Source organism: Paralichthys olivaceus, chromosome 4 (assembly GCF_024713975.1).
Source record: "Paralichthys olivaceus isolate ysfri-2021 chromosome 4, ASM2471397v2, whole genome shotgun sequence".
Taxonomy (NCBI): Eukaryota; Metazoa; Chordata; class Actinopteri; order Pleuronectiformes; family Paralichthyidae; genus Paralichthys; species Paralichthys olivaceus.
In genome coordinates, this window is record NC_091096.1 from 18951038 (window position 1) to 18974279 (window position 23242).

Consider the following 23242-nt stretch of genomic DNA (forward strand, 5'->3'; position numbering starts at 1 on the left):
GTTAACTGTCATTAGTCTAAACGAGGAGAGGCAGCAGGAATTGTCCTTTTTTTCCTCTCTGATCAAGTTGATAAGAAAAGCCTCAGAGGAGAAAGGTCAAATGTGTCATGAATGGATTCACACCTACACAGACCACGGACTCCCATTTAATAAGACACTGTACCAGAGTATGAACTGAGATGATAGATTTGATATAAAATAATATACATTGCAGAATTATATTGATGATTGAGAATTCAACATTGTACTAAACTTAGGCTACTATACAGTGGTATCTGAGATTTTATAATCAAAGTTTTCTCTGCCACCTAATGTGGTTTCCTTCCAGGGTCGGCTCATGGTGATGGTCCTTTGCAAGAGGTTATAATATGCAGTATGTTCAGATTGGACATTACAGTGACACACTAGGCCTGGACATGCTGGTTAGCTGCTGGTACACACACACACACACACATGCACACACTTACTGATAGGAGGAGCAGTTATGTTATATTAAAGAGGCATATTTATTAATTGTATTGCAAAATATAATGAATGTAATTGTAATGAATTCAGCACATTATTAAAAGTATGCATTAAAAAATGGAAATGAAAACATTGGGAACCTTTTACCTTTTCTTCTGACGTCCACGTTGGGAACCACTGTTTCTCTTCAAAGTGATGACTCTGGTGCACCATCTGTTGGACAACATGAGACATAGCATTTAAAAACGCAGACAACATTATGCTACTGCAAATACAATAAAGAAATGCAAAACACAATGGAAATGCTGCAAGTTTGCTTTAAATAAAACTTTATTTGTAAAAGTTAAACTCACGATGATGCGGACTGCATCATGGTTGTCAAACGTCTTTTGTCACCCCAATGTCAAGGATAAAATTCTGGAAAGGTCTTTTCAGAGGCAGGAGTCCCCCCTTTATTTCAAATGAACAAACATTTTCCCCTCTAGTGTTACAAATAAAGATGTAAAATATATTGTCTGAGACTGCAATTGATTTAGAGTTTCTCTTAAAATATGGCATCAAATGTTGAAAAATAGATTTCATTACAAAACAAATTATTTTACATGTCATATCTACAGAAAAGCATTAAATTAAAATAGAACATATGTAAAGTGAGAAATACAAGCAACTAAAAACTATTGCATATAGACAAGTGACTGCTTGAACATGTGTTATTCTTTTAAACCACATTGGTTTGTTTATAACTGACCTATACATGCATTTTTTAAAGTAGAATTTTATTTATTAAGTATACACACAGACACATCCCACATATGTACTTGTGCTTCTCAGATCTCCCTTTCTCATTTCTCATTGTGATGAAAGTAACAAAACAAAAGAGCCTATAAACCCCTGCGTTTCTCCCCATTTCCCAAAGAAATTAGTCAGGCTGTCATGCAAGAAATGCTACAAAGACCCCAGTAAATCTTGAAATCTCCAAATGATCTCTCGTCTGTGCTAATGGAATAAGTCTGGTCACAGGAAGCGGTCGGAGATCTTCATTTGCTTTGGAAATTCTAGCAATAATATATTAAAAAAAGAAATAAACCCAATAAACATGAAGATCTGCTTGGCCCAAAAATGGATAGTTGAGCTATGTCAACTGAATGGTCAGAACAAATCTGCACCAACACTGCCCCGGCTGTGACAGGAAACACACAGACACATACACTACACAGATTTAAATTTGGCAAGTTTTTAGACGATTGGCTTTTAACAAGGCAGACGTGTGACACTATGAGGAATGTGTTCTCCTCTGTGCTGCCCAGGCAACATGAATTACTGTAGATTTAAAGTGGCTAGATGTGCCTGGCACACTGATATACAGAGATTAACTGTGTCTATTTAACAGACTGAAAAACATGAGAGCACAACTTAATGTTTACACTGTTCTTTAAATAATTGTGCTTTGTAAAAGAAGACTTGCACGAACTCAATGTAGGGAGAAGTCATGAATTGAAGATGATCATTTTCAGCTGAAAATTGAAAATATATAAAACATGAAATGTAAGTTGGGAAAGTCTTTCCCTAATGGAAAAGAAAAAAATTCAACATCAATCTCATATCTCCCAAACTGAGTGAATCCTAAAAGGAAGCCCATCCCTGCTGTGATGAGTTCTACTGACAGGTAAGAAGAAACCTTTTCAACACTGCCCTCTACTGTACAAAGGCCCTCATGAAATACAATGGCTAAAGTAGTTAGACAGTTACAAAAGGAAGTGGAGATTTCACGTCCAAATTTATACACAGTCTATGACTACTGAAGTTGAAATTAATTATTGTGTTAAATTTGAATTTGAAATGAAACCACACCTTTCTGAGGAAATGACTTTGCTCCCAAAAACACAGTAACATGTCTCCCTTGTAAACAGGACATTTAGATCTGAAGAAAATTAACAGGAGATAACAACAGCTTCATGTGGAGAAATGGCATCAAAGCAGTTTTACATTTAGCAACTCTGTTTATGTAACAGCAATAATATCAAAGGCATAACGGTTTCTGCAATGAAAGAATGAATAAAAAACAGTCTAACACTAGAAAAATTGTGATAGTGATGCTGGGTAGTCAGAGACCCTGACAAAGCCAGCTGGTTGTTGGCTGATGAGTGCTGGTGTTTCATTCACACACACACACTATGACAGACATGGAGCTACAGGTATGTGTCCTGGTCTGTGCTGCTAAGGCTTTGTGTGGATCGCTGAAGAAGAGATTCTTTGGCAGGAGGGAGGTCTGTAGGAGACGCTTGCTGCTGGTGAGTTGAGTTTGTTTCAGTTTGTGGCACAGCCTCGGCTGTCTCCACCCCCGGAGGTGGGGCAGGTGGCTCGGTGGGTGGAGGTGGAGGCGCAGGGTCGGTTGAAAGAGGGTAAGGGTTGGGGATCTCCATAATGGGTGGGGATTTCTTCATGCTCCTCTTCTTCTTGCTCTTCTTCTCTTCCTTGCCTTTCTTCAGCTGCGGGGTGGGCTGAGGCACTTCCAGTACAATGGTGGGGTTCTGCTGCAGGTCCTGGCGCCTGGGCGGCTCTGCCAACATGACGAGCCGTGCGCCATGCATCCTGGGAGGCGGTTTGAAGTTAAGCTCTCCGCGGTTCTTCCTCCAGCGCTTCAGCTGGGTGTGATGCTCTCTTTCCACGTCTCGTGCGGTCACTGGCACCTCCAGAATCTGCAACAGGAAGAAACACGTCACCAGGTCACAGCTGGAGTCATATACAGCAGATCATAGTCAGGGAAATATGAAGCAACAAGAGCAGCCCTTGCTGGAAAATATGTTCCTTCCATGTTTGACCATTGTGCTAAAATGTGAACTTTGTCAGTAAATGCCAAAGGGCCATGGGGCCGCTGTGGATACACCAACACTCACTGTCGAGACAGCCTCATGTATAAGAGGGGGTATTGTTAACATGGACAGACACTCACACAAGACTCACATACAGGAACCAGACACTGTCCAGCCAGCACTCTAGTCAATTTGTCTCTGTGCCACTTTAAATCACTCCCTCAGACTCTGCTGTTCCCTTGGCTACATTTGTGGACACTCTGTGTTCTCTGTTTATTCCATCCCCAATGACACAACCTCAACCTCACACTACACCATTAAAGGATTTTGCCAGTGTAATACAACTTTTAGCAACAACAACACAAAGCACATAATCCATATTCTCTCCTTAAGGTAGATTTAGCCTGTTTATAAATATCCATCTAAAATCTGAATGAAAAATATACTTAACATATTACAACTTAAACATGTGAAAAAGCAGTTTAGGGTTATATAAACAATATTCACTGTTACTTGACGTCACAGTAGTACTAGCATCAGCTTCATCAGCCGTAACTCCTCCCTCCCTCCATGTTCTCAGCAAGCTGTTGCCTATACAATCTATGGGTGTTGTGAAGCCCAGAGAAAGGGGCCTCTGAACATCACCAGAGGCATAACTACATGAAGATACTCTGTGTATGAGAGCCAACAAAAAACAATCGTGAAGATTGATGAAATGGATCGGTTGCTTCCCATTCACAGGTTGTTAGACTGGCTCAGTGTCTGAGCATCTCTAGATATAGGTAGCCATATTTTTATATGACCCAGCCCTTGTGTGATATAAACCATTTTATTTTACTAATAATGCCTGTAACTGATGGAGAATTTCAGTCACAATTAAGCAGGGTGCAAGCTTGCCTCAAAAGCCTTGAAACACATGGATTCTTGTTAAAGGATTGTTTCTGTGGTGACATGTTGCTGCTCTTTTGCTCTTACCTCTCGGACCAGGTAACCCTCCTGCATGTATCGAGGCTCGATGGCCCTGAGAAGCTCCATGGTCTCATACTGGCCCTGACAGGCCTTCAGCTTCTCCCGGGTCCCCAGCATGCACTTAAGCAGCACCAAACCCACACGGAAGATTATCTTCACTCCTGAGAAAAGGAGATAGAGCCAGGTGAGATTCAGTGTGAAGAAGTCCTGAAGTAATGCTTGTCTACAACACGGAAAGTGTATCACTGAAGGTGTAGCACTCCAAGTTATTGTTTACCATCACAGAGGAACATGTCCCAGACACGCAGCACAGAAGCCCAAGGCAGCGTTCTGGAGAAGGCACACATAAACCACTCAGTCATGTAGAGGATGGGGTCAATCTTGTGTTTTTCCAGATGGCGGAAGGCCAGTGGGGAGACACGTCGCAGCAAAGCGAACAGGATCTCTCCATCTAACTGTATAGCTTCCTGGAAGAGACACAGGTAGGAAAGCATTGAAAGAGGAAACAAAAACTTTTGTACTTTGCATTGTTAGGTCAGAAACTTGATACACACGTGGATGTTAGTCCATTAAAAAAAAAGTACTAATGCATGTTGCTCTACTTGTAAATCATTTCACACTCACTGCATGACAACCCAGATTTCCTAACATCTTTTGTAGCTTCATGCTTTACTTTCATTCCAGAATTCTTGATTCCACTTAAAAAGAATTATATCAGATCATCCAGCGCGGAGGCATACTAGACAGTAACCACACAACAAAAGTAATTACACGACATAGTTCATTCATGTAGCTGGGCAAATAAGTAACTCAAAGTAAAATTATGGTCTGACAACGCCTCCCTGGTTTTATCAGTAGCTTATAACCACAGAATTCCTACGTCTGCAATAACAAAACTGCATTCCAGTTCGAGCAAGTCAGCTCAGCAAGTCAGTGTGGATTAAAGCTCTTGTAACAGCAGTGTCACATGAAGTCATATTTTCTCATGGTGAGCTCATCTTAATGCTTGTTTGTATTTCATTCTCACCAGGCCAGGGCTGTAGTAGCCAGGAAGATACTTCTCACAAATTTGGACCAGCCCCCAGAAGGCATCCTGTGGAGACAAACACAGATGATGTCACGTAACTCCAGAAAGTTTTAGTCCCATAATAAAACTTTCTGACGTAGAGAAAATTCAAATTTGACACAGCAGCACAAGAGTAGCAACGCAAAATATAAGGGAAGAAATAAAATAAATAAAATAAAATCATATTATTAGATAATATTATTAGACATTAATATATTAGACTCTAACTTCGTGCAGCAGAATTTGTCGTACTACTGCTAGCTACCACATGCTCCCACCATGGTCCATGACAATGTTACCGTCCTTACTGAAAGTTAGACCTCACAGTTTCAGTTGCAGTTCTTTCTATCTCATGAGATCTTGTCTTTCACTCTTTAGTCTCTGTAACACCCGTCAGTGACCATCGTGTGCGTGCATCTGCATCCCAATTACAGTCATAGATCAATTCTGTGGGCAACAGTGTAAATTCTATACCCAATAGCAGTATAAAATAAAATGTAGGCTTTTTATACACGTGCAATATAAAAGATTAAGTGCAATTTGTCCCAAATCTATTGGAATATACAATACAGCATCAAACAATGAGTGATTCATTATGTGGGTTTGTGGAGTGACAGCGATACTGAAGCTAGTTTTATTTGAATACACAGCTTATCACTGCGAATCAGAACATTTACATAAACAGCTGTCAAGCCACTGTGGCTGCTTGATCCATTATTCAGTCTTTGGAGCCGCTCCAGGATTTATCTCCTGATGACATCATCTCTACCGTCTACCGCTGTTCAGTTTAAAAATAGACTTCTTCAAGGTCACAAATAAAAGTTAGCGGTATTCATGTGATTTCTAGTTTAAAGAGCAAAATATAACAAACCTTCAGATCTTAGTTTTTAACACAGGCAACTAATCATTCCCCAGTAATGCGCAGTATGGAGACAGAATGTTTACACCAAAGGAGATACTTTATATGGTGTCTGTGGTGGAGTGAAAGTATACAGTACCTCAGCAGGCATGTGCATGAGCAACACAGCGGCTATGGGAGCCTGAGCCTGGCAGTATCCCTCCTCTGGCCTGTAGAGAGTGTAGGCCTTAAGAACACGAAACAGATCCTGCTGTCTGTGAAGAATCAACATACAGATAAGACAAATTAAGACAAATGAAATGCCAAACAAATCAAACATCACGTCTCACAACTTACCCGTGTCCTCCCCGTGACACAAACATCTCATGAAAAGGAAACTGTCGATGGAGATCTTTCTCAATCACATCAATCCATTTGGGATCCCCTGGCTGGCTATCCAGCTCCTGGCCAAACACATGGAGGAGACTTTATTACACAGTAAAAGCACTGTGGCCCTTCAAACTACAATTCAGAAAGTAGTTATTCCATAAGAATCAGTGATCACAGGATAACTTCTAGCATAAAAATAACTCCATTTAATTATCCTACAAAGTTAAAATGTTTTATTATTAGCTATTAAAAAAAACTCCAGTGCTGTGCACAAAAATCTAATCTGGGATCTCAACAGAGGAAGTAACTATGGAGGACAGTCACTGTTTCAGTAACAAATTCAAATGAAATGTAACACTAAACAAGGGTACAAAATAGAGCTGTAAGGAGGAAATGAAAGAAGAAGCTCTCTGACCTGAAACTTCCCTTGGTTCTGCTCTTTCTTCACCTTCCCCCCAGACAGGTAGAGCCATGCACGGCCTCGGAGGGAAGGAGGGATTCCTTTCTGGCACCGCAGCCTCACCTGAGCCACAGAGGCAAAAAGGTTCATAAAATAAAGCAACATACAAAGGGAACAAGTGTGACATAGACTTGTCACAGACAAAAAAGTTGCTGTGATAACTAGTATGTATGACATGGTGCTGGTTTTTCTTCTTGAATTCATTCAAAATGTAGCTATCTGCTCAAAACAGCTCAAAGCAAATTTGTGTCATATTCAGTAACAACTACTTCAAAGTTATTGTGCACTACGTTATTGTGCACAAGACATTTGCTTTAGATTTCTGTCAGTACATAAAAAGTCTAAATGAAACAGAATTATAGTGTCCTGAATGAACCCAAAACATCCTGTATGCATTAATAGTGCACAGAGATATATCCACTTAACATCAACTAAAAAAACATAAAGCAAAAACATATGTGATGTGTCCAAGCAGAGACACAACTATAATCTGTTATACATAGTCACAAGCTACTGTTTATGCAACAGATTGATTACACTGAAATATGGTCAATCTTGTTTGCTTTTCTGATATGAAGCTGGCACACTTCCCCAAGGAGAGTTCAATTTCTCCTGTAAAGTTTGTGTAAAACAAAACAAATACACACACAATAAGGGATTAGAAACTCTGACCTTCAGTGCAAGACTTTTTGAGCATATCGGCAAAACAGAGAAGTGGAAACAACTTTTGGATTTTCAGTCTGAGGAGTTGACTTGCACAGCTATAGTATAAACTCACAAGAACTTTATTACAGCAGCTTCAGGAAGTCTATACAGCCCCACCCTGAATTTGAGACAGTCAATCTGTCACACGGTACACAGGGAGATAAAGGGATGGGTCGTGTCCTGCCCTGCTGCTGATTCATGGAAAAGAGTTGAGGCTGCATCTTTGAGCTGAATCACTAAGAGCGTTTCAGCTGAGAACCAGCTAGACAAGTGAAGCTGCAAACAATGTGTCTGCAAAATTATTATCCTTGTGCAATCCAATGCTTAGGCAATGTAATTTACCTAGCCTGATCCTGCTGTGTACAAAACCCTGCAGGATTAAAAAAAACAGCTGCGTGGAATGTGAAAATGGTGGCAGAGATCAGACACTAGATTTATAAAACCTATTCAGATTTGGACAATCAAAACAAGCCACCTGACAGTTTGTGTTAATGAGTTAACACTTGGTGCTGACCTTGTCAAATCTCTTGATCATCCACTTGTCCCAATGGTTGAGCATGTCCAGCCACTTCACCTCCCTTTGCCTGAGCACCTCTGGAGGCACATCCTGAGCTCTGGAGACACAACAGAGAAGAGAATCACATTTTGAATTCTTTAAAACAATATGCAACCTAAGGAACTTTCCTATTTGGGAAGTAAGCACTGCCAAGTAAAAGAAACTTGTATTTTTTTAATAAGGTCAGTTGGGAATAAACCTCAAAATAATAAGATGGTGGCTCTTGTAGGTTGAGTGTTTGTAACAAACACAAGAGAGACAACATCCTCAGAAAGGAAATCTGTGTGTGGCCATCACTCATGCGCAGTCAGTAAACTGTACACTCCTTCGAACATAACAACTGCTAGACTAGCTTTGAAGAGACTATAGAAGACAAAAACTCATATGTAACCCGTTAAATGGCAAAGTGTGTTCAACCTCAAAGAGCTGCAGTCAGGGTCTGTCCGCCTTGTGATGTAATTTAACTGCAAGTCATTTACAGCCAAGAACAAGTAAGGACTTCACATTGTATTCTCCAGCAGGAAAAGAAAATGTGGGCAAGTATAACCTGCACTATGAATGAGGGCTGATGCTTTATGAAGCTATGTAATCATCTCATCAGCACAAGGCTGTAATTGTAGGCTTCAATTGTCTTCAAAGAGTGTTTAAACTTCAGAAAGCCCTCCTCCTTTCTATGAAGAAAAAATGTCTATATGTTTGTGGATCAGTGCAATGAGATGTTAAACTCTCACTCCGGCTTCTAGTGACTCTTAACCGGGATGAGTTACCTTCACTGCTAAATACTAAGAGTTAAACTCTGGGTTTGTGACTACCTATAACACTGAGAGCCAAAAGAGGCCCTGGAGTAACAGGGCACCAGAGCTGTGGCTCCAAGTCTGCCAAAAACTCCAAAAAACAGCGGGCTCCCAGACAGACAGCCAGAGCTTGGCACAACTTTCTCTCACTCCCACCACTATTTTAGCTCTGTAATGTAGGCTTTAGTCTCCCACTGAAAAGGGAAGAAAGGGAGGCCTTCTTAGAAGAGGAAAAAAGACTGCAACATGCCTCAAGGATATGAATGAATCCATTCAAATGAAAAAGAAAAGCTCCACAAAAACGTTGTGTGATAAATACGATCTACACAAGAAAACAACACATATAAGAGAGAATGAGGAAGAATGATGCTCCGTGTTATTATGAATCCAGCTCATGTTTTCATATGAGCCATGTTGACAGACCAACAGTGGGCATATGTAAAAACACACAGTGCCACGCAGCTGGCCAGGATCTCTGTTGTACACAAGCACCAAGACAACAACACAACTTCTAATACGTCTTCATAACTACCAGGTTCAACCCCTGATCTCCACTGGATTACTGGATCGCCACCTACATTCAAGTTGGCCCCGACTGCACAGTTGAAATCAATGGGTGTAAATCACAAAAGTTAAAGGAAACTTACGACGCCTGTGAGTGCTGCTGCGCCCCGCCAATGAATCCATATTTATCGGTCTGCCTGTCGCTGGTGAAGCCGTTGATCTCCGAGTCGGATCCCAGCGAGCTCTCGTCGTCTATGTGGCTGCTGCTGATGGTCCGGATGCTCGTAGTGTCCACCGACTGTCGGCCGTTTTCTATTTTGGCCATGGTAGCAGGAGTGCTAGCTGCTGGCTAGCCAGGATAGCTAACGCCAGCGAGCTTGTTGACAGCCCTAAGTCAAAAGTGCTCCTCCGCATATGTTGTCGGATCAAATAGCATCGACGTCATGATTTCTTGACTTGACTTTTACAACTATTTTCTCAGTAAATGTTGCCGAACGTCACGACACAGCTGTCAGACAACTTTAAACAGGTTTAGCATTAGCTAGCAACGCTGACGCGATTGCTTTAACAGATTTTACATTAGCTAGCCACTGAATAGTTAGCCTAAACTCCCAAAAGATTCCTGCACTGGCTCTACCTTCATCAAACTCATGCTAGGTTACTCACTTGTTTGTCACAGTTAGCCATTAATGACCTGTGTTAGCAGGTTAGCAAGTTTGTAACTCGCTCAGCGGCGGCTCGTTGTCCTGTCATCACGCCTGTCTGCCGCTCCTGGACGAGTCACAGACCCAGTGTCGTCCTGGGCTGTTCCAGCGACTTCATGTTATATCCAGCCCTTGTGGTCGTCATGGGAATTACCTTCAATGTCTCGTAAAAAAAGCAAAGCAACTTGCACCGTGTCTCAACAATTCACATTTCTAATGAATCACCTATTTATTCTACACTAGTTTTCTCCTGCTATCCCTGGGCTTTAGTATATTTGGTACTGGCCATCAGAGCATGTGTCCTGTATTAGTTGATACATTTTTTAATATAAAACATCATGAAACACCAAAAGCAGAACAGTATTTTTCGATTCCTTTATTTAAATGGGTTACAATATGACTCAACAGTCACCAAATTTATATCCTCATGAACAAATCAAAGTTTAACTAACAGTGTGAGGTCATACCTGCAAGGCAGTGTATAACTTTTAGCATTCAGAGATAAAATATAAGGACAATGTGCTCTCCCTACAGATGAGTATGAGGGGTGTAGTATTCTGATACAACTTCCATTCAACAAAAATGACTGGACAGGGTGAAAAAACATCGATAAGTAAAATCTTCTGCTTGCTGCGTGGCTCACTTCTTTCTGCCTCCTCTCTCTTTCAGTGCCAAGTGAATGATGGAGCCGTTGTTCATGTTGTAATAAGCTAGAGAGTTGGAATCCTTGATGAAAATGCCCTGAAAGTGAACAAAAAAATACACATTATTGTTTGTTTACTTCTTAAGATAATGAAATCCTATGCAGATAGGGCATCACAAGTTCAAATAAGGTCAAAAAGTAAGTTTACCTCGTATTGTAACTTCTGTTTTCCTGCGGCCATGCCTGTCGCTTCATGGATTTTGACTTTAATAACAGACACCTGCAGAGACATTGCATTCACACATTTGTAATAATGCAGTATGTGCACTGACATAAAAAGAGAGAGATAATCAGTCAACATTTACATACCTGGTCTGTGAGCGGGACAGTGAAATTCAGCACTTGGCCGTTTAGCTTCCATTCAGTCTTGTCCTGCATGTTGGGGACTTGTACTTTAACTGCCACAGGACCCTGAGAGGAAAAACAATCTAGTTCAGAAAGATATGACAAACCCAATCGACAGTTTGACCTTATTTATTACAGCCAAAGCTTCACTAACTAAAGAGGTTGGTATACTGATGAAAGTGAAAAAATAAATTATAATTCATCACAAATATATAGGCTGGAACATTGCTCTAATCAAACCTTATTTCTGCGAAGGAACTCCTCCTCTGGAATAAGGTTGTCCTCAGTCTTCATCTTTTTGCTGATTGGTTCGTCCTCATGAGGTGGGGGTGGGTGGGAAGGTGGAGCAGGAGCAGAGCTGGGTGGTTGTGGTACTGGAGGAGCTGGGACAAACGCTGGAAGAAGAGGAATTTAAAAATGTTAAATAAGGGGGCCTACATCAAAATTAAAGTATTAATGTCATGGTGCATATTTATTTTAAATGCCAATGACAGGTGTCAAGAAAATCTTCAACTTACCAGTTGGAACAACCATTGGGGGTGGTCTTGGGGCCATGATGTGCTGTGCTGATGGCGGCATGGGGACCATATTGATGCGGGGAGCAGAAATCATGGGAGGCATTGGTGCTAAGACCTGTCCAGGTGTAAGGCGCACCACAGGAGCCATAGGTGGTCTTGGAATAACAGGTACAGCAGACAGGAGGGTGGTGCGCACTGGAGGGGCCATCTGTTAAAAAAATACATTAGTGGAATATAAGTATGTTTGTATAAGAAAAATCAACAAAGAATAAAATATTTTTTCTAAAGATAGTAACACACAGAGGAGGGTGGGCGAGGCACAATGGTGATAGGAGGACCGGGCTTCTGTAGATTGGCTGCAGACGAGGGGATGGAAGGCTGGTGATGAATGTCACTCGGCTTGCTTGGGCCAATTTTCTCCTTGGTATCGTCCTCTCCCACTAGTCCTTTAGCCTTGTGAATGGCTTCGATCTGCTCCTGTAGGGTGATGTTGGCCTGTGCTGCTTGCTGGGTACGAGCCATGCTTCCTGAGTGGCCATCCCAGGTAACCTGGTGGGGGAGGGAAAGCAAAGATGTTACGGACACCAAAACACAAAACAATTATGAAAACAAACCATTATCACAACTGTACTAACTCAACTACATTCATCTTTGGAAATTTCATTCACTCAAAACTGTGCAATTTGAAAAAATTACTGTTCTCACCTTCTCTTCTGGCTTCTGGATTTCTTCTTCACCAATCTTTTTACCGATGGCCGTCTCTTCCACACCGAAGATGTCGGTACGCCTCTCGGCCAACTGTTTCAAGCTGCTCTCGATGTCCAGACCAGGAGCATAGACTTCATCCTCAATCTGCCTCTCTTTGATAATGCGGTCTCTTTGCTCCAGCCAGCGCGGATCCAGCAGACCAATACGCATGTGCTCTTGCATCTTACTTGCTGGGATCTTCTCACCAGTAATTGGTGAGATGAGGTACGCATCAGGAGCTGCAATTGAGGGCTGAGGCTTGGAAGCTGGGAGGAAAAGATACCATTGGATGAGCACACATTGTAAATAGCCTATTATTCTGATGATGTTAACTTATGTAAGGAAGGACAACTTACCTTTCGGGTCATAGTCTTTGCGAATGATGACCTGATCTGGAGTTGGGGGCAGCGGGGGTGGCATAGGGTTGTCTGGTGGCAGTGGAGCCTTCATGCCATCGTCATCGTCATCAGATCCCTGAAGAAACCAGGAGGAGAATTGTGATATGTTGTTTCCAGCACTTTCATTGTGTTATATATTTTCAAGCAAAGCATCAGTAAATACAAGTTATAAAAATTCCTATTAATTTACATCCACCAATTACTGCAACATCTTCATTAGTTCTCACCTCATCCATATCCTGTACTTGTGTGTCTTGATCGGGTTGTGAGGGCTGGCCACTGTCCCGAGCCTCCCGTTCATCGTCATCATCCTCACTCTCAACCTCCATCTCCACCTCCTCACTCTCTCCATACTTCTCGTAGCGCTCTTGGATTAGGATGCGGGCACCAAGCTCCTCTGGTGTGGTGGGTGGGGGGAAGTGGCCTGGGGAAAAAAAAGAGATAACAATAAAGATATTTTATTAAAGCTACAATTAGAGGCTTGCACATTTAAAGGTGATGACCTTTGTGGTAATATTACCTTGTTCGTTGGGCTGAAAATCTACAGTTTCAACCACTACAAAGTCATGCCAGTCAATTTGGGCATATGCCACTCGTTCTTTCTCCCTTTCCTCCTCCTCTTTCTTTCTCTCACGCTCCTGGAATTTTGCCCACTCAACACGGTACCTCACCTGATGGTTGAGGATTATAACAGTTTATTAATATGGGTATCATGTTATTAGATTCTTACTCAAAGAGACAGTGACAGTTAAAAAGGGATTACCTGGTCCATAACCTCTCTTGGATTCTCAGCCTCTTTCTTCATCTTGATCAGTAAGCCTTTAGGAGGGATCAGTATCTAAAGGTTCATAGACAACAAAGATACAGTTTAGAATCACCACACAAATGATGGGTAGCAACAGTATCAGAGAGGCACAATTTGTCAAGTCACCTTAGTGTACTGTTCAACCAGTTTGGTGAAGTAGTTGAAAAGGCTGTGCTGTGGCCGCAGAAAGTCAAACTGGTAGTTCCTCTGTTCTTTCTGCATGAGCTGAGTAAGAAACTGGCGGCCATTGCGAGCCACAAACTGGGCAGTGAGCTTGACAACATCCAGGTCAAATGCTGAGATTGATGGAGGATCTGCGATGAACTCAAACTCAGGAGGTGGTTCTTTAGGAACCACTGCCTCCTGAATCACCTGAACCTGTTGACCAACACAAAATGTAAGTCATTGTGATGAAATTCTATCAGCTAAGACAAATGGAGAAAAAATAAAATAAAAGTAACTGCGGACAGAAATGATATGTCTTACCTTTTGAGGAAGCTGCTGGGACTGCAGCATGGCCTGCATAACCTTAGGTACTGCTGCAGAGGGTTCCTGTGCTTTTCCCTCCTTAAATTCATTGACCTTGTGACGGTAGTAAGCATGGTAGGGGTCATTGGGATTGAGAAAATTAAATTTGGGATTGTTGATCTCATTTTGTCGGATTCTTGCTTCAAACTCAGGCCCATTCCTGTGAGATGACAATAAATAGCTCATAAATCATAGACATAAAATCCTGTTAGAATATTTTACAGTTGACATGTGGAGAAACCAACCTTGCGACAAAACTGGCTGTCTTGTCAACTATGTTTCGGACCTCAGGAGGTGGATATATGATACCAACGATCGGTTTGGTCGCTGGGGTTTCTTCTACTGGTGCATCATTCTGTTGGTAAAATTACAATGCAAGACTTAAATATCCTGTTAAAATCTGCTGTATAAGTCTTCTGTGGGAGTTGCTGTCAACTTATAACAGAGAAATGATCTGTTTACAATCAGGTCAGTGAATTAACCTAAGTAAGAAATATAACAATAAGAAATCCGTCCTCCTAATTTTACCAAACATTGGGTTTCAGTACTTTCCGTAAACAACTCAATCACAATTTGAGGGTTTGCGTCTCAAAAGCTATCTGAACATATGTATAAGTATTGAGCTATAAGGCTAAGTTGACACTTGTTAGCTTGTTGCTAGCTCAACAAGCTAACATTTACGTCTTGACGAATTGATGGACAATACATGTTTACTGCTCCGGTGTAGGATACAGTTGGTGTTAAATGATATGGTGTTAGATTCATAGCGGGAATGAAAGCGTTAGTTACTGTTCGTTAATTTCACCACAGAAGCGGTGTGTTAGCTACATTGCTAACATGAGCTAACCGAGTGGTTTCGTCGTTACCTTATTGTTGGACTCCGGCTGAATGATTTGAACAGGCCCGGGCGGCATGGCTGCGTCTTTCTGTGAGACCGAAAGTTACCTGAAAACACCAGGTCAATGAGAAAAGTGCATGTAGTTTAGAGAAACGTATCACGACAATATAACATTTAGAATAAGTCTGTATTAGCTTAAATCCTAAACATGCTGCGGTTGAACACGTACTGCGTCGTGCGGTAAATTGACCCCAATGGCGATGTATTGCTTCCGGAAACACGCCGCAAAGCATTATGGGACCCGCAGTCCGTCGAAGTTGCCATGGAGATTCGATGACAACAAACTGCACCCACTCCCCCTCGGATGTGGGGTTGAAGTTAGCTGGTGTCAGACATGAGCCAGTTCCTGGGTCGCCAGGACTGTATCGAGAGCCTCCGGGGAGACCTGGTGGATCTTCAGGGAGCCATCCTGGACGTGTTCTCCAGAACTGGACCGCTCCGCGTCCCCTCCTGGAAGTTCCCCGACAAACTCTCCTGTAACCTGGACATGGTGGCTCTGCTGGGCCAGTACGACTTTGTGGATGGGGAGAGTGAATTCAACCAGCACTCCCACATAGTCTTACTGGAGCTTGTGATTGACAGGTAATACATTGTTATTATTATTATTACTGTAATATTGTTCTTCCTAGACAAGATGAATGCTTCTAAATAATACTAATTATACTAGTGTTATTTTTTCTTTCTCTTCCACTACTAGTGTTAATTCTAAAATCAATATTGTAAATGGTCTGTTTTTAATAAGTGCTTTTCTAGTGACGACCACACAAAGCACTTTACAGTACAGTTTTACATTCACCTGTTCCACACACACATTCATACAGTGCAACTATGTGCAGCTCTTTCTCTATCTCGAGTTCAGTATCTTGCCCAAAGACACTTCGGCAAGCGGACTAGAGAAGACTGGGATTGAACCACTGACCTTCTGGTTAGAGGATGACTGCTCTGACCCCTTAGCCACAGCTTTTAATTTAATAAATAAAACAATAATAACAGTAATACCGTTTTTTTCCTGAACAAGACTACTGCTAATTATAATGCTAATAAATACATGTTAATAATACTCTCACTAAAACCAATAATTAAGGTGGCTGAGAGAGCTTAGCACAGGGAAATAGAAAAGAGCTCTCTCTGCCACTGTAAATACTAATATTAGGAACAATAGTTATAACAATAATAATGATAATAACATTAATATTTTTCTTTCTTCCTGGTCAAGACTGCTGCTACTTCTACAAAGCTCCAGTTCTTATGTTGAGCAGCTGAGGTGCAGCCACAGGAGAGAACAAACCCAGCAGAAAAGATGCCTGTCAGTTGGTCTCGTGGTCAGAAACTACTGGAGTAATTTAGTTGATTTTGCCAGCCTTATGGTAAATATTTTTTTATTTATTAGAAGGTGATTTTAACAGAGGATGGATAAATCCCATTACTCTTCTTCTGTCTTTTAGGGCACTGTCAAAGACATCAAGAAACAGACAAAACCAAAGAGAGTTGACTGTGATGACACAGAGATGGTGTCGGGTGCTTCCCCCCAGATGACCTCAAGGAGTGACAGCTGCCGACATTGTTCATCTTCCTGGTCTTCATCAAGCTCCTTTAAGTTTATGCCCGAGAACCATTCAGCATTTAGTCCTTCCCACAACACCCCATGCTGTCCTAAAGTGGACAGCCGCAGTGTGAGCTCTCAGACAGTGGAATCATCCCTCTCTACCTGCAACGCCTGTCATCAGGTGCAGTCCACCTTGAGAAAGACAGGAGATGCTTTGGTAGAACTGTTTCAGAGTGAGGGCCTGCCATCCTCTCTGCAGCCACTGTTGGCTGCTGTGGAGGAGACCCTGGAGCTCGGACACATGACAACAGGGGATGTTGCCCAGTTGGCCAATGAGCAGCTCAGGGACCTGCGCCGGCTGGAAAAACATTTGCAAGATGTGCGGGCTACTGTCCACCCTCTTAGGGATAGTTTAGCAGCAGCAGAGACAGAGCGGGATAAATTCAGGACTCAGTGGGAAAGAGCACGGAAAGACTTCAAGCAGGAGACTGAGAAACACCAGGCAACAATTGTCCAGCTGGAGTTTTCACTGAGTAAAGCACAGAGGTCCATGAAAGAAACAGAGAAAAAGTTACAAGTGGAGAAACAACAACACAAGAGAGGTGCAGTAAACTCACAAATTAATATGATGATGCCACATTGAAATCACAGTTAACACTCATGTTTATATATATATATTTTTCGCAACAGAGATGTTTTCCTTGGAAGAGAGAAATTCCACACTAAAAGAAAAAGTAGCAATGCAGGAACATGCATTGCAAGCACTTGGTAAAGATGGATATCATTTACAATCTAGCATTTATATCTTTCAGGATTGTATGAAACACACTTGTCTTAGTTTCGCACTTAAAATAAATTGATATTGCTGTATGGATCATTTCATTCGGTGGCAGAATGTGAGAAGATTGCACTACAGGAAAAAGTGAAGTCCTTGCACTTGGAGGAAGAGGCCTGTTGTAAACTACAACAGAGGATCCAGAAACTAGAGAGTCACATCTCTGAAACTCAAGTTCTTCTTGACAAGGAGAACGCCAAGTACCACAGCGCTTGTCGCCAGCAAGAGGTCAGTGTCACAACAAACACCAGATTAGCAGAAGTTGACGGTGTCCCTCACGGATCAGTTGTGCAGCAGTGTTCGAACACACAGGTCTAATTTTTTTTGTGTGCATCCAGTCAATGCAGGCAAAGCAGAGGTCTTTGTTGGAGAGAGTGGATGCTCTTGATGAAGAGTGTGAAGAGCTGCAGAGGCAGTTGGGAGAGAAAGAAGAGAGACAGAGCGCCCTATGCAATGACCTGCAACAGATGTCAGAGGAGAAGGAGCAACTGCAGGCTCAGCTCACACAACAGCAGGTATGTTAGCGCTCCTATCCTCAATACTCATAATAAAAACCTTTAAACCTACAGCTCATGCTTACATTTGTATATATTTTTCCAACAGGACTTGGGTTTTGAGCTTCCAAAGGAAAAGGAGACGATGGAAACAAACATGGGCGAGCTAAAGAAGAGTGTGGCTGAGCTGAAGGAACATGTGCAAGCTCTATTGGAGAGGGAGAAGCTGTTGGTGGCATTCCCGGAGCTCAGCCTCCAAGTGCAAGCCCGACCACAGAGTAGGCTTTTATTTAATCTTAGCTTACTGATCATCTATCTTTCAATACACAGAACAGGATGTTGAACCCAAATAGTTTACAAAAGTGATTCCACAATTGGGTGTCCAGTCATTTATTTGCCAACAGCCTCTGTTGTAGTTATGTTGAATGCTTGCATATTCTTTCTTTGCAACTTTTCAAGGTACAGGAAATGTGCTTTTGGACATGGAGCAACAAATGCAGGCAAATTGCATTCGCATTAAAGTTCTGGAGCAGGAAAATGCTACCCTACACAACAGCCTGGAGAAACTGAGGGAGAGAGCACATTTTGTTTCAAGGGTATGATGAATGGAAACTCAAAATAATTATCTGATACTAATGGGCTTCAGTTCACTGTAAGCACTCTAAACAATGTTCCTTTATAAATGATTAATCCTGATACTGTGGCTTAATTGTTCATTTCTTCTGTGTTCCACAGCCACAGCAGCATTGCAGCACGGCTGACATAAAGTAACAGAGGGAGGGAACCAAACATACTGTACATGTCTGGAATGTAGATGATGCTCCGGTGCTCAGTCAAATGGAGAAGAGTCAAAATACACAACCGTCTCCAAATGTATTGTATTTGTTAAATAAAAATAAAAATACCTGCGGATAAACTCAAGTCTTGCTACAAAAACAATAATTGAAACAAATGTTTCGAAACGATTTTTGAACAGTTTTTGTTTGCTTCCCAAAAGTCATAAAAGTGAAGAAAGACACAGATTGAAGTTTTTATGTGTTTTATACGTGATGCAGCAGCTGTGCTTCAGCCAACACAAAATGTTCCCATCATCATTTGTTTGGGTTGATAATCTCTCCAACAAAGAGGGTGTCTATGTGCTACCTGTGGTCAGGTGATTGCAGTTATTGCAATTAGCCTCTATAATAAAACAATATGGATAAAATAACAAAACAATTATCCAGCCAAACTCTGTGCAGATTATAAAAGTTATCTGGAGCAATCCAACATTTACACTGTAATAATATATAATAAGTAGTATTTAAAACTATCTTAAAGGACTTAACCAGAAAAAAAACAAATATTAGATTTTAGAGTCTCCTGAAGTCAAATTCAAAGCTTAGAGAGAGGATTTAAAGGAGAATATGTTTAATATATTGAATGCTGCAAGAAAGCTTAAACATGAACAGTAAATACTGTTGTTTATGTTCAACATAATTCTCCTTTGTTGTAATGACAACAAAAAATGATTAAAGGAGTTTTAAACTTTTTAATCAGAGCAATTTGTGACTCTGACCATTTCACTAGTGGACCGCAGAGAGAGACGCCTGGAGAGAAAATCTACATTTTCAGTCTAAAATACTGACTTTCTTTAACGTCAATTATTGATATTATTAGTCATCAGCCAACTGATTCACCAGTGAACCTAACAGGTAATACTCACATTGACATTTTTTGATGCAGTTATCTGTAAACACACGCTTCTGTGGACTGATTGTTAATAAAACAAAATAAATATTATGTATATTATACTATGATATGTGTATATGATGTACATATATATCAATAAATGATAATATTTGATCAATAATATGCATCTATCAGCATGTTATATGTATTTATCAGAATGTAAGCTAGTTGCATGCTGAGGTAAAAATAGTTATTATCATTTATCTTGTCATGTAAATGAAGATCATTGAAATGTAGAGGATTTCCTTCTGGATTGTAGTGAAGTAGTAGATATAGTTTACACTTGGTGTTTTTATCTCTGATGCTTTACACTTTAAAAGTGTCTCAAACCCAGTTTCTCATCAATGTCACAGAGCAAAACAGAGCAAATGGACGGCTACACACCTAAGAATATTATGGAGATGGAGATGGACGACAAGGAGTTGTTGGACAGGATCTGGGCAGTGGTCCACAAAGTGTCAGAGGACACAAATACCCGTCCACTTCCTCAAGATGTCCCTGCTCAGGAATGGCATTACTTGTTTAGCTGGATTGGTTCTGATGAGGGCACCCCCCCTATAGCATCACATCTCAGCTTGGAGCAGCATCCTACTGAACCCCATGCTGAACTGAACGACCAGCAGCAAAGTGTCCTGCAGTCAGGCCCACAGTTCAGCCACGCAGGGCCTCACAACCAGACACAGGTAAGGTACTAACTACAGGTTAGAGAGAGATTCAGAGGAACTTTATCAATACCTGTATCAAGAAAGATACTTATTAATGGAGGAGGGGGTAATTCATGAGTACTCAGAGTAGTGAACCTGACTGAGTATAGAGACTTATTATAATGGCCCAGTAAAGTATATGAGTTGCTTATGGACGAGGCAGTGATATGATCCTGTCAAAAAACTATAGAATAGATTTTTCTATTTGTAATTGAAAGAACATAGTTACAAAGAAATCTGTGTAATGTTGACAGTGGATGTATAGTATATAGTATATGGAAGCATATTTAGTGTCCATATCTCCATTTATCTCACTGGCTGATGGTTAATACAGAAGCAAAATCACAGTGAAAAAGTATCACAACCAAATAGCTTCTAATTAAAAGTATTAGATTCTTGTATAGTTTTATTTCATAATACATGATAATATTGGATCGTTCATTTGTATTTATCAGCATGTAAGCTTGTTGCAGTGTCTCAAACCCAGTTTCTCATCAATGTCACAGAGCAACACTGAATTGGACGGCTAAACACCTGAGAATATTATGGACCTGAGGGCAGAATTTGACCCTACTTTGGAGGAGATGGACGACAAGGAGTTGTTGGACAGGATCTGGGCAGCGGTCCACAAACTGTCAGAGGACACAAATAACCGTCCACTTCCTCAGGAATGGCATGACTTGTTTAGCTGGATTGGTTCTGATGAGGGCACCCCCCCCCTATAGCATCACATCTCAGCTTGGAGCAGCGTCCTCCTGAACCCCATGCTGAACTGAACGACCAGCAGCAAAGTGTCCTGCAGTCAGGCCCAGAGTTCAGCCAGGCAGGGCCTCACAACCAGACACAGGTAAGGTACTAACTATAGGTTAGAGAGACATTCAGAGGAGCTTTATCAATACCTGTATCAAGAAAGATACTTATTAATGGAGGAGGGGGTAATTCATGAGTACTCAGAGTAGTGAACCTGACTGAGTATAGAGACTTATTATAATGGCCCAGTAAAGTATATGAGTTGCTTATGGACGAGGCAGTGATATGATCCTGTAAGAAAACTATAGAAGAGATTTTTTTATTTGTATTTGAAAGAACATAGTTACAAAGAAATCATGTTGACAGGGGATGTAAATCATAGTAAGAGTCCATATCTCCATTTAGCTCATTGGCTGATGGTTAATACAGAAGCAAAACCACAGTGAAAAAGTATCACAACAAAACAGCTTCTACTTAAATGTATTAGATTCTTGTATAGTTTTATTTCATAATACATGATAATATTGGATCATTGATTTGTATTTATCAGCATGTAAGCTTGTTGCAGTGTCTCAAACCCAGTTTCTCATCAATGTCACAGAGCAACACAGAGCAAATGGACAGCTACACACCTGAGAATATTATGGACCTGAGAGCAGAATTTGACTCTACTTTGGAGGAGATGGACAACAAGGAGTTGTTGGACAGGATCTGGGCAGCGGTCCACAAAGTGTCAGAGGACACAAATAATCGTCCACTTCCTCAAGATGTCCCTGCTCAGGAATGGCATGACTTGTTTAGCTGGAGTGGTTCTGATGAGGGCACCCCCCCTATAGCATCACATCTCAGTTTGGAGCAGCATCCTACTGAACCCCATGGTGAACTGGCTGCTGCCATTAACCACCAGCAGCAAAGTGTCCTGCAGTCAGGCCCAGAGTTCAGCCACGCAGGGCCTCACAACCAGACACAGAGGAACTTTATCAATACCTGTATCAAGAAAGATACTTATTAATGGAGGAGGGGGTAATTCATGAGTACTCAGAGTAGTGAACCTGACTGAGTATAGAGACGTTTACTTTGGTAGAAACCTCCTGTTTGGCACGAAGAAATTCTTCATTCATTAAATTGTAAAAACTGTGCATGATTGATTTCTTCTGTGGTTGATTAAAGAATCAGTGGTGTCAGTGATAGTGCTGTGCTTTAGTCTTAGAGGGCAGGAGTTCTGGGAAACACCACAGAGCAACTACAGGTTACAGATATTATTCATCTTTGGTTCATCATGTTCAGGAGGTCAATATTAAGATCAGGACAGAGATTACACAAGGCTGGGTTAGGTATAAATATGTGTGGTGGTGGTTCTAACTCTCTGACACCAAGGGGACAGATGACACAGAGGATGCAGGTTGTCTTATCTCTAATTTTGTGTCTGTTCTTGTCTCCAGTTCAACAATGTGCCAGCAGTGAAGCTGACGAAACACCTGGAGGTGAGGCTGGCTCCTATTGGATTATTGTAAGTATCACACACATTAATGCAAACACACCTCTGAGCTACTGTTTGTATCTGTCTTCTAATGTGTATGATTGTGTTTATGTAGCCATGGAAAGGTGATTTACGGGGCTCCAGGAGACAGAGTTCCTTCTCCTATGAACCACCGCCACTCACAGTAAGTCTGTCTGACTAGTTCACAGTCACTTGTCTGTCATGAATTTATATTTATTTGAATGAGATGCTTTCATGTTCTTTTCTTTCCTCACAGTTTTACACATTGGTAATTCATGCTTTCTGTGTCTTTCATGTTTTTCCACAGAAAGAGAAAACGTGAGAGCCAGCAGGAGGATGAGATGCCTTATTCCAAGCTCTCAAAGACAGAACAGACACTAAGCGCTGTTGCTGAGCCAGAAACTCCTGACTGTGGAGCCCTTCACCCCAAATTTGAAAAGAAGGTATGTGTCTTTGCTCTGTAGGTTTGAGACTCTCA

General features: G+C 41.3%; 3 protein-coding genes across 4 annotated transcripts; 1 reads left to right on the forward strand and 2 right to left on the reverse strand.

The window, feature by feature from the left end:
* Nucleotides 1–777: 777 nt before the first annotated feature.
* On the reverse strand, nucleotides 778–10577 carry LOC109641112 (TBC1 domain family member 10A). Its single transcript, XM_020105443.2, has 9 exons — nucleotides 9704–10577; nucleotides 8221–8320; nucleotides 6957–7064; nucleotides 6509–6615; nucleotides 6312–6426; nucleotides 5275–5340; nucleotides 4525–4714; nucleotides 4254–4408; nucleotides 778–3164 (listed from the first exon to the last, which is right to left on the reverse strand). The coding sequence occupies exons 1-9, from the start codon at nucleotides 9883–9885 to the stop codon at nucleotides 2655–2657; spliced, it is 1533 nt and encodes a 510-aa protein (XP_019961002.1). The 5' UTR covers nucleotides 9886–10577; the 3' UTR covers nucleotides 778–2654.
* A 48-nt stretch (nucleotides 10578–10625) lies between these two features.
* Nucleotides 10626–15436, reverse strand: sf3a1 (splicing factor 3a, subunit 1). 2 transcript variants are annotated; one of them, XM_020105439.2, is made up of 16 exons: nucleotides 15376–15436; nucleotides 15175–15253; nucleotides 14554–14663; nucleotides 14267–14468; nucleotides 13907–14158; nucleotides 13739–13813; nucleotides 13496–13646; nucleotides 13203–13399; nucleotides 12934–13051; nucleotides 12536–12843; nucleotides 12131–12379; nucleotides 11831–12038; nucleotides 11553–11707; nucleotides 11277–11378; nucleotides 11116–11187; nucleotides 10626–11005 (listed from the first exon to the last, which is right to left on the reverse strand). In XM_020105439.2, exons 2-16 carry the CDS (start codon nucleotides 15220–15222, stop codon nucleotides 10904–10906), a joined length of 2349 nt encoding a protein of 782 aa, XP_019960998.1. In that variant the 5' UTR covers nucleotides 15223–15253; nucleotides 15376–15436; the 3' UTR covers nucleotides 10626–10903. The 2 variants fall into 2 exon arrangements, with proteins under 2 accessions (XP_019960998.1, XP_019960999.1); XM_020105440.2 differs by lacking the exon at nucleotides 15376–15436 and having other exon boundaries at nucleotides 15175–15375.
* A 77-nt stretch (nucleotides 15437–15513) lies between these two features.
* ccdc157 (coiled-coil domain containing 157) lies at nucleotides 15514–15792 on the forward strand. The gene has a single exon (XM_020105441.2). The coding sequence runs from the start codon at nucleotides 15541–15543 to the stop codon at nucleotides 15790–15792; it is 252 nt and encodes an 83-aa protein (XP_019961000.2). The 5' UTR covers nucleotides 15514–15540.
* The last annotated feature ends 7450 nt before the right edge of the window (nucleotides 15793–23242 follow it).

Coding starts and splice junctions, on each gene's coding strand:
- LOC109641112 (XM_020105443.2), bottom strand. CDS start 9,885: ATGGCCAAAATAGAAAACGGCCGACAGTCGGTGGACACTACGAGCATC. Junction 7,065..8,220: donor TGATCAAGAGATTTGACAAG/GTCAGCACCAAG, acceptor TCTGTGGCTCAG/GTGAGGCTGCGGTGCCAGAA. Junction 3,165..4,253: donor AGGGTTACCTGGTCCGAGAG/GTAAGAGCAAAA, acceptor TTCCTGTTGCAG/ATTCTGGAGGTGCCAGTGAC.
- sf3a1 (XM_020105439.2), bottom strand. CDS start 15,222: ATGCCGCCCGGGCCTGTTCAAATCATTCAGCCGGAGTCCAACAATAAG. Junction 13,052..13,202: donor AAGTACAGGATATGGATGAG/GTGAGAACTAAT, acceptor TGGTTTCTTCAG/GGATCTGATGACGATGACGA. Junction 11,188..11,276: donor CTGTCCCGCTCACAGACCAG/GTATGTAAATGT, acceptor ATGTCTCTGCAG/GTGTCTGTTATTAAAGTCAA.
- ccdc157 (XM_020105441.2), top strand. CDS start 15,541: ATGAGCCAGTTCCTGGGTCGCCAGGACTGTATCGAGAGCCTCCGGGGA.